At 37.7% G+C, this 14,258-nt stretch overlaps 2 protein-coding genes across 2 annotated transcripts in view; both read right to left on the reverse strand.

The window, feature by feature from the left end:
• Nucleotides 1-1,190, reverse strand: part of LOC137084792 (E3 ubiquitin/ISG15 ligase TRIM25-like) — a 32,863-nt gene extending 31,673 nt beyond the window's left edge. Inside the window, exons 1-3 of the mRNA XM_067451260.1 lie at nt 1,096-1,190; nt 245-843; nt 10-105 (exon numbers count right to left, since the gene is read on the reverse strand). Of these exons, the coding sequence (XP_067307361.1) occupies nt 10-105; nt 245-805 (657 nt within the window). The 5' untranslated portion in view covers nt 806-843; nt 1,096-1,190. The remainder of the gene's footprint in view (nt 1-9; nt 106-244; nt 844-1,095) is intronic.
• Nucleotides 1,191-6,417: 5,227 nt separating this feature from the next.
• Nucleotides 6,418-11,590, reverse strand: LOC137084801 (E3 ubiquitin/ISG15 ligase TRIM25-like). The gene is made up of 7 exons (XM_067451271.1): nt 11,440-11,590; nt 10,547-11,186; nt 10,252-10,347; nt 9,833-10,066; nt 9,586-9,736; nt 9,452-9,496; nt 6,418-9,311 (listed from the first exon to the last, which is right to left on the reverse strand). The coding sequence occupies exons 2-7, from the start codon at nt 11,102-11,104 to the stop codon at nt 8,740-8,742; spliced, it is 1,656 nt and encodes a 551-aa protein (XP_067307372.1). The 5' UTR covers nt 11,105-11,186; nt 11,440-11,590; the 3' UTR covers nt 6,418-8,739.
• Between the last annotated feature and the right edge of the window lie 2,668 nt (nt 11,591-14,258).

Below are 14,258 nucleotides of genomic sequence, written 5' to 3' on the forward strand. Positions count from 1 at the left end.
CAAACTTACTTTAAGAAGCTTCACAGCTTCACTGAGTTCTCGCTGACCTCTCTCTCGCTCCTGGATCAGCTTCTGACACGCCACCTTTAACTCCTTTAACTCTTCCTGAGGATGATAACATTCAAGAAGGAATGAAGTTAATATTTCAGTATTTTAAATCGGTAATTTAAATAAATACCTTTGACTAATATTACCAACTCAAGAAAAAATTACAACTACTTAAAATTATACAAGCATTGATTACCTTTTTACTAATCCACTCTGAATCCACAGGCACCATTTTGTGGTTTTTATGACCGTCAATCATACACAAGTAACAAATGCATTGATGATCATCCTGACAGTAAATCTCTAGAAGTTTCCCATGACTGAGGCAAATGTTCTCCTGAATGTGTCTGGAAGCTTCGACTAGTTTGTGCTTCATAAACGCAGGAGATTCATAGTGAAGCTGCAGGTGAGTTTGACAGAAGGAGGCCAAGCACTGCAGACAGGACTTTACAGCTCTGTTCTTCTCTGTAGTGCAAACATCACACTCCACAGCAGCCGTTTGTAGGGACGTCTTCTGCAGCGTCTCCATCATCTCAGCTATCAGAGTGTTCTTCTTCAGTAGAGGTCTCTGACTGAAGCTCTCTCTGCATTGGGGACAGCGGTACGGCGGCCCCTGCTCCTTCTGGCCCCAGCAGTCAGTAATACAGCTCATACAGTAACTGTGTCCACAGGGAATCGTCACCGGCTCCTTCAGCCGATCCAAACAGACGGGACAGCTGAACTGATCCACACACTGACTCACTGCACACTCAGACATTTCTTTGCGGACAGTCTTTTTCTCAAATAGAAACTGCTCTGCCAGAAGTAAATCATTACAGAAGGTACATAAATGCACATGAAAATCATCAACAATAGAGTGTGTTTCCACATACAAAAGACTTAGTTTTGTGTATTAATATAAAAATATTAAGTTTCACTTTCAACCAAAGTGATAAACATATGACATCCAAATTTACATAGAATTATCAAACACATACAGTAATAATTAAATATTTCAATGCAAGTAAGAAGACAATACAACCTTTAATTAAAAAAATGATGTTTTACCTGCTTTAGCAGAATAACAGGTTAAGTATTCCCTCCTTTACAGCTTTAACCAAACTAGAAGAGTGACGATCCTTAGGCAGAGGCTTGTGTAAGCAGGGAAATAGGTTTCGTTTCACCCGAATCAACAGACTTCCTGGTATTCAGTGCACAGATGTGTGCATATGAGAGAGAGAGAGAGAGAGAGAGAGAGAGAGAGAGAGAGAGAGAGAGAGAGAGAGAGAGAGAGAGAGAGAGAGAGAGAAAGAGAGAGAGAGAGAGAGCTTATTTATGTGAAGCCACGACTTTGCAATTTGAATGCTCTACTTTCTGTACTTTGCTTAAAATCATACTGTATCTCTCAGCACCAATAATCAGACTAGTTGAATGGTTTCTAATAATATAAAGAAAATGTGTTTGAACTGCTTCAAACTTCCAGCAATCTGTGTAAAATTATTAAATCATTTCATGTTTGTTGTGCAATCTCACATAGATCACAGATTCTTGAGACAAAATATTTTCTAAAACAGCCACATTTTTATCAAAAGTCACAAGAATGTTAAAACAAAATGCACCATTTAATTAGATTTTCTCTTTATTTGATTAAAATTATTTATTATCGTGGTCAAGAACAAAAGTAGAAAACAAGGATGCTAGCAACAGACCGACTGCAAAAATTTGGAGAGAATTTTAAGCCAAAAGGTTGGAAACCCACATAAATACAGTCTTGTTCAAAATAATAGCAGTACAAAGTGACTAACCAGAATAATCAAGGTTTTTCGTATATTTTTTTATTGCTAAGTGGCAAACAAGTTACCAGTAGGTTCAGTAGATTGTCAGAAAACAAACGAGACCCAGCATTCATGATATGCACGCTCTTAAGGCTGTGCAATTGGGCAATTAGTTGAAAGGGGTGTGTTCAAAAAAATAGCAGTGTGGCATTCAATCACTGAGGTCATCAATTTTGTGAAGAAACAGGTGTGAATCAGGTGGCCCCTATTTAAGGATGAAGCCAACACTTGTTGAACATGCATTTGAAAGCTGAGGAAAATGGGTCGTTCAAGACATTGTTCAGAAGAACAGCGTACTTTGATTAAAAAGTTGATTAGAGAGGGGAAAACCTATAAAGAGGTGCAAAAAATGATAGGCTGTTCAGCTAAAATGATCTCCAATGCCTTAAAATGGAGAGCAAAACCAGAGAGACGTGGAAGAAAACGGAAGACAACCATCAAAATGGATAGAAGAATAACCAGAATGGCAAAGGCTCAGCCAATGATCACCTCCAGGATGATCAAAGACAGTCTGGAGTTACCTGTAAGTACTGTGACAGTTAGAAGACGTCTGTGTGAAGCTAATCTATTTTCAAGAATCCCCCGCAAAGTCCCTCTGTTTAAAAAAAGGCATGTGCAGAAGAGGTTACAATTTGCCAAAGAACACATCAACTGGCCTAAAGAGAAATGGAGGAACATTTTGTGGACTGATGAGAGTAAAATTGTTCTTTTTGGGTCCAAGGGCCACAGGCAGTTTGTGAGACGACCCCCAAACTCTGAATTCAAGCCACAGTACACAGTGAAGACAGTGAAGCATGGAGGTGCAAGCATCATGATATGGGCATGTTTCTCCTACTATGGTGTTGGGCCTATTTATCGCATACCAGGGATCATGGATCAGTTTGCATATGTTAAAATACTTGAAGAGGTCATGTTGCCCTATGCTGAAGAGGACATGCCCTTGAAACGGTTGTTTCAACAAGACAATGACCCAAAACACACTAGTAAACGGGCAAAGTCTTGGTTCCAAACCAACAAAATTAATGTTATGGAGTGGCCAGCCCAATCTCCAGACCTTAATCCAATTGAGAACTTGTGGGGTGATATCAAAAATGCTGTTTCTGAAGCAAAACCAAGAAATGTGAATGAATTGTGGAATGTTGTTAAAGAATCATGGAGTGGAATAACAGCTGAGAGGTGCCACAAGTTGGTTGACTCCATGCCACACAGATGTCAAGCAGTTTTAAAAAACTGTGGTCATACAACTAAATATTAGTTTAGTGATTCACAGGATTGCTAAATCCCAGAAAAAAAAAATGTTTGTACAAAATAGTTTTGAGTTTGTACAGTCAAAGGTAGACACTGCTATTTTTTTGAACAGACCCCTTTCAACTAATTGCCCAATTGCACAGCCTTAAGAGCGTGCATATCATGAATGCTGGGTCTCGTTTGTTTTCTGACAATCTACTGAACCTACTGGTAACTTGTTTGCCACGTAGCAATAAAAAATATACTAAAAACCTTGATTATTCTGGTTAGTCACATTGTACTGCTATTATTTTGAACAAGACTGTACATTGAGTTGTATAGAGCCAATTTAACATTTTGTTTAATTATAGCGCCACCAAGTACCACACAGTACCACCACTTTTGTGTATCCTCAGAATGCCCCCACACATAAGCGAGTCAAATTTGGTGAATCTAAATTCATTTAGGAGTTATACGCATTTTTATTTATGAGCATATAAAAACATAACCCACACGTGACTTTGATTGCATTTTTTGCCACTTGCTATCAAAATTGTGACATTCGACCTTTAACATTTAAAGGTCCCGTTCTTCGCATGTTTTCGAAGCTTTGATTATGTTTACAGTGTGCAATATAACATGAGTTCATGTTTCGCGTGTAAAAAAACACAGTATTTTTCACAAAATTTACGTATACCGCTGTTTTCTCTGTCCTAAAAACGGCCTGATGATTTCCTTGTTCTATGAAGTCCCTCCTTCAGAAACACGTAACGAGTTCTGATTGGGCCAGCGCTTCCCGTGTTGTGATTGGACAACAGCTTAGCGCACTTTGCCCGGAAAGGTCCCGCCTCTTACCATAACAGGGAGATGCAAGCTTAATGTGCGCTCTTCTCCACGTGGGAGAGCAACGAGACCACGCCCCCTATTTTGCGTGTTCTTGTGGGCGGAGGGTTAGTCAACAAACGGTTCTAGTGACGTCATTCCTGAAGGAAGTGCAGGGGTGTAGTCCAAACCGGCCGTTCGCTGTAGGCTTTGAAAGGGAACTTCTGTTAAAGCTACACTGTGTGATATTTTCCCCAATGTAGTGGTGAAAAGGTATATGACCATCCAGGGAATAATAGTTTCTGTTCCTCTCGATTCTGATTTTGTTTTAACTCCTACGGTGGCCGATTTAAAACGCAAAAAGTGACAGTGTTAAAACACGAAAGGCGAAGCTTGAATTTATGGGTATGTCCCTCTTTGGCTAATGTACTTTCAAGATGGAGGGGCAACATGGCGACCGGCATTCGAACCCCTCACCCGTATGTATTTTCAATGGCATATTATAAAGTTACGAGAATACTTTATTAATTGAAAAAAGTAAATATACATTAATGAGCACATATATTTTTGAAAGAACTAAGTGTTTTTAGCTAAGAATAAACTAAAAAAGTTACACAGTGTAGCTTTAAATAAAATATCTCGCTTGGCACTGAACTTTGAGCTTTATAATTTTACAGGTATTATTTATGCTCTAACAGCAACATTACACACTAACTAAAGTTTGAAAGATGGAATCGCGAAGAACAGGACCTTTAATCAAACAGCTGTTTTAGGGTTAAAGAAACAACCTTATAGCCTTAAAGCCACAATATTTAAGTTTTCACCGCCAGAGGACTCATTTTCAAAACAATACAAAGCTGAAACTCGATGACACTATAAAGGAGAGTGGAACGATTGTCGTTTTCACCATCCAGAGATATATGGAATTCACCAATCATGTTCACCGGTGAGGTAACTAATTCGTTTTTGTATTAACATTACACTCCATTTTATGTCACCGTAATAAATTTGCTAAAAGGAACGTGAAATGTAATGCTATATTAGCCTGTGACTGATATGTGACTATTTGTCAAATGACTTGTTGGGTCAATTTTGTGCAGCTTTACATGTTTAAAACAAATGTTCTCCGCCAATCGTAAAACGCCACCTCTACTTCTTTTAATTATTTCTGCGGATTTTAACGTCCACAAACTGTTTTTTAAATTAGATATTTAAAGCTAAAATGAAGCTGCAAACAGCTAAAAACAAGGAACAAATACACAAAATAGTTTTGTTTATCCAAAATAAAATTTCATATCATCTACTTTTCTGAGTAGTGGATGGGATAAAATATTAAACCATATAAAACTATAAATTACAGGTGAATATTAATATAAGCATTTATCTTTTGATTTGTCCATTCGGATTCCAGTGAAACCACACGGTGACAGTTATGATTGTCAATAGCCGCGTTTCCACCGCAGGAACTTTACCCAGGAACTTTGGGTGGTACTCGACTCACTCCTACGAGTCTACACACCCACCAGAAGCCTTTGCTCAGCTAATGAGAGAAGGCTTGTGATACCATCACAGAGAGGCATGAAATCCCTCTCTAGAACTTTTTCTTTCATTGTTCCTGGTTGGTGGAACGATCTTCCGTCCTCCATACGCACGACAGAATCACTTGCTTCATTCAAAAGACAGGTAAAAACTCATCTCTTCCGTGAGCACTTAATCTTACATTAATAAAAAAAAATTAAAAAAAATAAAAAATTCCCCTCTATTTCTCCTTTCTTCTTTCCTTTTCTGGTCTTTGCTACTCTGAGCAGTGTACAAATCTTGGTATTTAGGGCACTTTTTGTGTTTCGTTGCCTCTTCTTGACGGATCGCTTCCTGTTTTCCTGAGTTGTAAGTCGCTTTGGATAAAAGCGTCTGCTAAATGCATAAATGTAAATGTAAATGTAAATGTACTCGGTGTGTTTTGACCGCAGGAACCAGGGTCTAAATGAAATTCCGGGTAAATATTTCCCCCTCCAAACGGCCCTGCTCGCGAGGTAGTACTTTTTCAAAGTTCCTCAAACTTTTGAGGGCGGGACTTGGACGCTGAACATGCTGATTGGTTTAGCATTTTATTTCCACCAGCATTTTTAAAAGTCTTTTGCGAGGTTCGGTCTACGTTCAGTAAATATCAGTCTTTGCTCTCTGTCTGATGGCACGCGTTCGTCTCAGCCATCTCACGTGCAATGTCCGAAATAGCTGATAATAATATACATTGTCATTTTAAATCTAGCTTTACAAGCTTTCTGAATATGCTGCTGAATCTGCATATGTGCTCTTTTCTGTCGTTGTTAATTACCTCTTTAGTAAACCTATACATAACCAGCAAAAGCAGCACAGCTTGAATCTCTTCCATACTCGTTATTCATTTTTTTACAGTCTATTTTTCACCATGTAAACGACCTGACCGATTACTTTGTGCGTCCTTACATGACGTGACAGCGTGCACCGCGCTCATGTTGACAAGAGAGGAAAGCTCATTTCACTGAGGGGTAAACTTTTTATTTCGTTAGTTGAAGATATTCAACTTATTATTGAAACAATTATTGGAATAATGACACAGCGTATATTGCCCCAGGTAGTTTTTACTTTAACTGCGCCTGACAGAAGAATTAATTTTACACTTTACAACAAATAAATAGCTTATTATTTAATACTGTATTAGTCCTGGTGGCAGTTAAGAGTAGCTATGGCTACAGTTAACACATTCCAGCTGCTGGAGAAAACAGCATTGACATTTTTGATGCGGCAGACAAACTGCACGTCACAAATGATTGCGATTGAAAGTCATCACATGTAAACACCAGATCGGTTTAGATAACGTCTCATGTAAACAGCCCACTAAATCTTTCAATCTGTACCTATTTTTTTACAGTCTATGATCGGTACACGCAAAAATGATTACTGTCCGTTACTGACTTGGAGGAGCAGTCACGCGCAGTCCTACATCACCGGACTAATTTGCCTAATCTTCACGGAACTTTAGATCACGGTGGAAACGCAGACAGTTGCAGGTCTGAGGGGGAGAAAAGTTCCTGTAAAAAAGTTCCTGGTACAAATTGTTCCGGGTAATTTTGATGGAAACGGGGCTAATCATACACAAGCAACAAATGCATTGATGATCATCCTGACCGTAAATCTCCAGAAGTTTCCCATGACTGAGGCAAATGTTCTCCTGAATGTGTCTGGAAGCTTCGACTAGTTTGTGCTTCATAAACGCAGGAGATTCATAGTGAAGCTGCAGGTGAGTTTGACAGAAGGAGGCCAAGCACTGCAGACAGGACTTTACAGCTCTGTTCTTCTCTGTAGTGCAAACATCACACTCCACAGCAGCCGTTTGTAGGGACGTCTTCTGCAGCGTCTCCATCATCTCAGCTATCAGAGTGTTCTTCTTCAGTAGAGGTCGTAAATAAATATGGCTCAATAAACTGTTATTAATATGAAGGAATTCAGTATTGTTTTTTCACAAGGAAGGGTTAACTGCCTAAAACTGTATTGTGAAACATTTCACAAATGAGAATAGTGGTGTTTGCGACAGGCAGACTATCATCACAGTCGGTCGATCCATGGCGGCCGAGGTGGCTATGGAGAGACATCTCTGGGTAAACCTGCCGACACCGGGAAGAAAGAGAAAAATGTTATTTCCTCGATTTGTCAGTTTCGTCTTCCAAACAATCATAGTTTGAATTACACATGTTGTGGTATAGGGTTAAAAGAAACCTTAACAGATAATGTTTTAGCAGAACAATTTTTTTTATAGCAAAACTACTAAAATAACTGATGTTGATGAACTGCACTGTTAGCAGCTTAGCTGAAGATGAGGACTTTTTGGATCCACTTTATCTGCATCTGATATAGCATTAATTCTCCAGGTCGATTATATCAGTGGGAATGTCCACTGAGGAAAGCAATACATTTGCCTTTGTGCTTTTAAAAGATTTCTATAATGTTAAAAAACAAACTTCCTCTTTTACAACCAGTCCGTTTCAATTGTCCCTCACTAATAAAGACATCTAATGGTGTAATAATGTAACTTTCACTGAAGTCGAAATCACAGTCACTAAAGGACCCTTTCTCAATACCAAATACTGCATATTGTTTATATAATTTAAAATAATATTTATTGAACAACATTAAAATTAGCAACAGAAGCCATTATGAAAGACACTATGAAAAAAACAAGCAAACAATTCAATCAAATGTACAAAAGCAGCGCTCTAGTACAGGATTTAAGTTAAATATAGCTAAAATATATTACAATATATATTCTCCTTAATGCAAATCGATTTGCTGGAACAAGTAATAGATTAATAAAACCAAAGTTTAAAATACCCCAAATTAATGATATCTGATGTTTAACTATCTAGTTTCTACTGGTCAAGATGAAGCTGTTCTCGGCTCGCATTAGCAAAAGCATCTAAACAAACTGTAAAATATGCACGTTTATATATGAGTCACATATCTGAGATATAAATAACTACATTCTTACTCTTAAAACTACATTCTGTTACACATCAACAGTAGTATTTGTAAAAAATATAGTGGATTTGCTGGACCGCCATCTCATTCAACCTCAAGTGGAGTGATAAAAACGGTGAAACCATTCCAGTGTTGACACTGGGGGAATATCATACGACTGGACAATGCTCTCAGCCAATCAGATTTGAGAACCAGAAATAACTCTTGTGTGTGTGTGTGTGTGTGTGCATGACAGCTATTTCTGTTGTAGCACTTTTAAGAATTCAGAACTACTACTTCATTTAAATCAATGCTTGATTTAACTCAAATACAGTCATGTAGTTTTTAATGTATTATTTTCTGATATATTATACTTTAAACTCTGCTTTTCTATGATCCTGACAGATGAAACTTGTCCAGTATAAAAAGCAGGGTACAAGGGTTCAGTGAAAGTGGTCTGGACTCTGTGAAGGAGAGTCATTGTGTCAGAGACGCTGTAGAAGGCCAGAGTTCCTGCTCTGTGATCCAGATACACTCCTATTCTAGAGGAGCAGACAGCAGGGACTGAGACTTGGGCTTTATCATGTGTGAAATAGACATTCTGTTGAGAGCGGGACAATCTCCAGGATTTTTTGTTGGAGCCAAGTCTACAGTCATAATTTCTTCCTTTACGTCCAATTCCTTTGTAACAAACTGCTACAGCCCAGTTGTCCCCACTGCACTCGACCTCCCAGTAACAGCGATCAAACAAACCCTCTTGACAAAGGACATTCACATATCTATCAAACCGCTCTGGGTGATCAGGATACTGTTGGTCTTTATATGTAAATGATATTTTCCTGCTGTCCTCAGACAGTTTGAGTTTATTGTTTGCAGTGTTCGGATCCAAATGAAGTTCACAGAAATCTGAGAAGGAGGAATGAACAAAAAAAACTAATATTGAACAATGTAAATTTTGTTTCCAAAATAGTCACACTGTAACAGATCATATTCTCCGATACTCATCGATAAATGATTTGTCGTAAAGTATCCACAGTTCAACTTACACTGCAAAAAATCATTTTGGGTCTTTGCAACATGGACATTTGACACTGAAGAGACAAAACAAGTGTATAGTTAATTTGTTGGTTTAATCCTACAGAGTAGGAATAAAAAATACAATATATCAAAATATTCAGACCTTCTTGTGATATTTTAGCTGTTTGCTGTAGATAGGCGTCCTCCAAAACCTCTCTGAATGTTGTGATTGAAATGTCCTTAAAATACAGATGAGTGTGTTGAGTGATGGGAACATCTTCAAATGTGGGTAAAACACACACAGACTGACAGCTCTGAAATGAGACAAATGCAGCATTGCTTATGTAAAAGAGACATGTGAAAGAGTGAGTATAGAAACAGTTGTATACTGATGAAAGGACTTTCATTACCTTCAGAAAATTGACCTGATCTTCAGTAATCAGAAGTTTGTCGACCTCTGCTTGTCTTTTTCTGAGTTCTGTCAGCTCTTGATCCAGATGTTTGTGAAGTTCCTCTGCTCGATCTATCTCAGTCTTCTCCTGAGCTCTGATCTGATCTTTAATCTCAGAGCGTTTCTTCTCAAGAGAGCAGATGAGCTCAGTGAAGACCTTCTCAATGTCCTCCATGGTCTCTAGCGCTGAACTCTGACAGAGACACAAAGATCTGATCATGACCATTAGTGGCTGGTCAAACTACAAAATGGACAAAAGTCTCCATAAGAACACTGTGTATGTCATGATTCTTATAGCACTCTTTTTAAACAATTTTAAAAAATCTACTTTGGCTGTTAAACAAACTTTAAAACTAAAGAGCACATAAAGAAACATACTTTAAGAAACTTCTCAGCTTCACTGAGTTCCCGCTGACCTCTCTCTCGCTCCTGGATCAGCTTCTGACACACCACCTTTATCTCTTTTATCTCTTCCTGAGGATGTTAACATAAAAATAATAATAATAATAATAATAATAATAATAATAATAATAAAACAATAGGCAAAACCAGACACAACACCTTTCCAGTCCTGTAAAGGGGTGTAATAAGGTGAAATTAAATGACAGCCTATATGTAATATAATAAGAATAATATTAAATTAGTTTATGATTTCTATTATTGTTGATATTACCTTTTTACTGGTCCACTCTGAATCCACAGACACCACACTGTGTCCTTTATGATTATCAGTACACAAACAACAAATGCATTGATGATCATCCTGACAGTAAATCTCCAGAAGTTTCCCATGACTGAGGCAAAAGTTCTCCTGAATGTGTCTGGAAGCTTCGACTAGTTTGTGCTTCATAAACGCAGGAGATTCATAGTGAAGCTGCAGGTGAGTTTGACAGAAGGAGGCCAAGCACTGCAGACAGGACTTTACAGCTCTGTTCTTCTCTGTAGTGCAAACATCACACTCCACAGCAGCCGTTTGTAGGGACGTCTTCTGCAGCGTCTCCATCATCTCAGCTATCAGAGTGTTCTTCTTCAGTAGAGGTCTCTGACTGAAGCTCTCTCTGCATTGGGGACAGCGGTACGGCGGCCCCTGCTCCTTCTGGCCCCAGCAGTCAGTAATACAGCTCATACAGTAACTGTGTCCACAGGGAATCGTCACCGGCTCCTTCAGCCGATCCAAACAGACGGGACAGCTGAATTGATCCACACACTGACTCGCTGCAGACTCAGACATTTCCTCTTCTTCCTGTTTTTTATTTTTATTTTATTTTTATTTTTTTTACAGATAGTCTAGGCTACCACAAATAGAAACTGTTCTGCCAGAAGTAAAAAGCCAAGGAAAGAGTACATAAATCCACATGTAAATCATAAGTGAAAGAGCCAACTACAAATGCAGTTTTTTGTATATTCAAATGAACAAATAATGCACCAAAACAAAACAGCTACGACATCAAGATTAACACACATTGTATCAATACAATCACAATGTAAAGCTCTTTATTTCAACTCAGGCAAAGACACAGGGGGAAAAACACCATAGCTTAATATTAAGTTATTTAGCCTACTCACCTGCTTTGACAGAAGTCAAATATTAACCCGGCTAACGGTTCCGTTTTCTTGGATCTGCACGCTTCCTGGTTTTCAGTCTGCAGATGTGCGCATGTGTCCCGAGATAAAGAGACCAAGTGAGGGTCATTATAATTTAACGCAGTGACTCTGCAGTTTCAGTACTCTCTTTAACTCAGAAATAATCATCATATGGTGTCGACGACCATCCGGAAGTAAAATGTAAACAAGAACGCAGACCAATTGAACGATCTGTCTAAAAACAGATAGAAATGTGTTTATTACTAAAACGGCCAGTCATCTGTGTAAAATTATTAAATCATTGATTATTCTGATGTTGTCTGGACAATGTTATCAAACATGAAGGTGATTTATATTCTGCTACTGTGGAGAAATACAACCACAAATGTCGCAGCTAGAGTTTCTTTTTGAGACAGAATATTTCCTAAAACAGCCACATTACTCGCAAATCAATCGTGATCATTACAATTTTATTATCACAAATTCGCAACACTAAAATGTAAAAAATAAACAGAAATCTAAAGATGAATCTTTTTTAAAATATCGCTACCACACTGGGGATTATTTAGCTTTAAAAAAAAATAAAAAATAAAAAGTTTCACAGCTGTTTCTAAACTTTTTTGTCAACACTGTAAGATACTGTAGTAGTTATGAAGGAGTAAAAATCAACCAAAACCATTCCTCATCCTGAAGTCAACCCAGTCATCCTCCAAATATTTGGTCAACAACAATGCACAGTGAGATGAAACATTTACTGTACAGTCTGCAACCAATTATTTCCCCAAACTAATTCTGACATCTTGTGGCATGATGACGAACTGCATCAATTATTATGAGCTGCAATAAAGTAAACTTGCTAAAAGATGAGCATTTTCAGAAGCCAAGATGATGAAATACACACACATCATGAAGATCATTTGAAGAGTCAGTACCAAACAGTTGATGGGCCCCATTGACTTCCATAGTATTTTCTTTTTCCAAGTCAATGAGAAACTATATTCTTTAAAATATATTATTTTGTGTTCCGCAAAAGAACAACTTGTGTTCTTTTGGAACAACTTTAGAATGAGTAATGACGACAGAATTTTCATTTTTGGGTGAACTATCCCTTTAATGGGTGGCTATTTCTTTAGTTAGTATGGCTCCAATGAGATGTTTTAATAGTGGTTTAATTTTAAAGCTGTTTAATTCACACAATCGTTTCAATCACCAATGATGGCAGGTACGAGAGACATGGATGCTACTCCACAGTGCGCACAATTAGCTTGTGCTAATTTAAAGAAAACAAGTTGACAAAGATTGAATTCAAGATTTTGTGATAATATAGCATAATGTGACATTTACAAGTGATTTTTGTAGGTGGTCATTTTTGAAAAAGATTTTCAAAGGTTAAAATAAATTCAAGATTTGGAATAGTGTCAATATAAAGTTTATTATCCTAACACAGATCTTCTAACACATCAGGTAAAACAACAATCTGTATGTCAATAAAATTCATAAACGGAGGGAATAGCTCTCTTCTTGCAAGAAGGGTCAGGACTGCCTCAACCGGTCACCTGTAAAGGACAGAGAAAGAGAAGAAAACACCCAACATTGCAAACCTTGTACACATACACCTGATGCCACAGTGCCACACCACAAGCATCACCAGTCCACGAGGAGATAAAGCAGACCCGGCCCTGTACAAAGCCTCTAGGCACACTATAAAACACAAACAGAGGAGAGCAATAGCCTACCTTACAAATACAAAAAAAGATACAAAGCAAACAATATTGAATACATGACACACTACTGTGAGCAAGTAAGACATACTGCTGCTGTACAATAGCATACGAATTACCTGTGTATAGCAGATCTATACAGGTGGAGGGCAATGGCGAGGCCACCCAGACTGACGGCTGGCCCACCAATCTCATATGGTTCCATTATATTAATCAGTGAAGCCGACACAATCAATCTCTTATTTACATAATGTCTACACTTTGTTAGAGCGGATTTGCGAGCGTGCAGAACTCGGCAGTGGACAAAAACTCAAGCGGTCAGAGTATACTAACTTAAACACCTCTGATTGGCCATTGCTTTCAAGATATCAACAAACATGTCTGTGATTGGCTACATTACTCACTGAAGTGAAAACACATTGGAAATGTAATCATTTGATGAGTGCAAATACAGATAAGCAGGGGATCTTTTGCCAACGCTTCTTCGCTAATATCTCCCTCTTCCCACCCAATCTGGCAACACTGTGAGACTCGTATCTCACGCTAGTGAACACGTCATCAGAAAAGAGAGATGATTTCGTTCCAAGAGTAATTTATTTAAAATTTAAAAAATATGTAAAAGATTATGGCCCTCGTGATTTGATGTGAATAAAAACAAAACACACTTTGTTTGGATAAATTATATGTAATAAACAGCATTATTCAATTAAAAAATAAGAATGGTCCATTCTGATTTCAGTGACAAATTCAATGTTACTTACAGATTGTAATTATCTGTTAAATTCAGTAAATTTAGAGTAAAAAAAAATTCTACACCAATTTTTCGTAAAAAAAAAAAAAAAAGCTTGACTATTTTGTGAATTAATTTATATAAAAGCATAACCCTAAGTTTAACTCTTCATTAAAAGGAACAGAGAAGCAGACCTCTACAGTTTACATACAAGCGTTCTTTAGCTGATTAAGCTGATTTTAAACACAGGCTAATAATAATAATAATAAAATAATAATAATAAAACATTAGCTTCATATTATTCAACGGATTTCTTACCTGCTTTTACAACTAAACAACTTCTTTGCTCC

The sequence above is a fragment of the Pseudorasbora parva genome, chromosome 8 (genome assembly GCF_024679245.1).
Source record: "Pseudorasbora parva isolate DD20220531a chromosome 8, ASM2467924v1, whole genome shotgun sequence".
In the NCBI taxonomy this organism is placed as follows: Eukaryota; Metazoa; Chordata; class Actinopteri; order Cypriniformes; family Gobionidae; genus Pseudorasbora; species Pseudorasbora parva.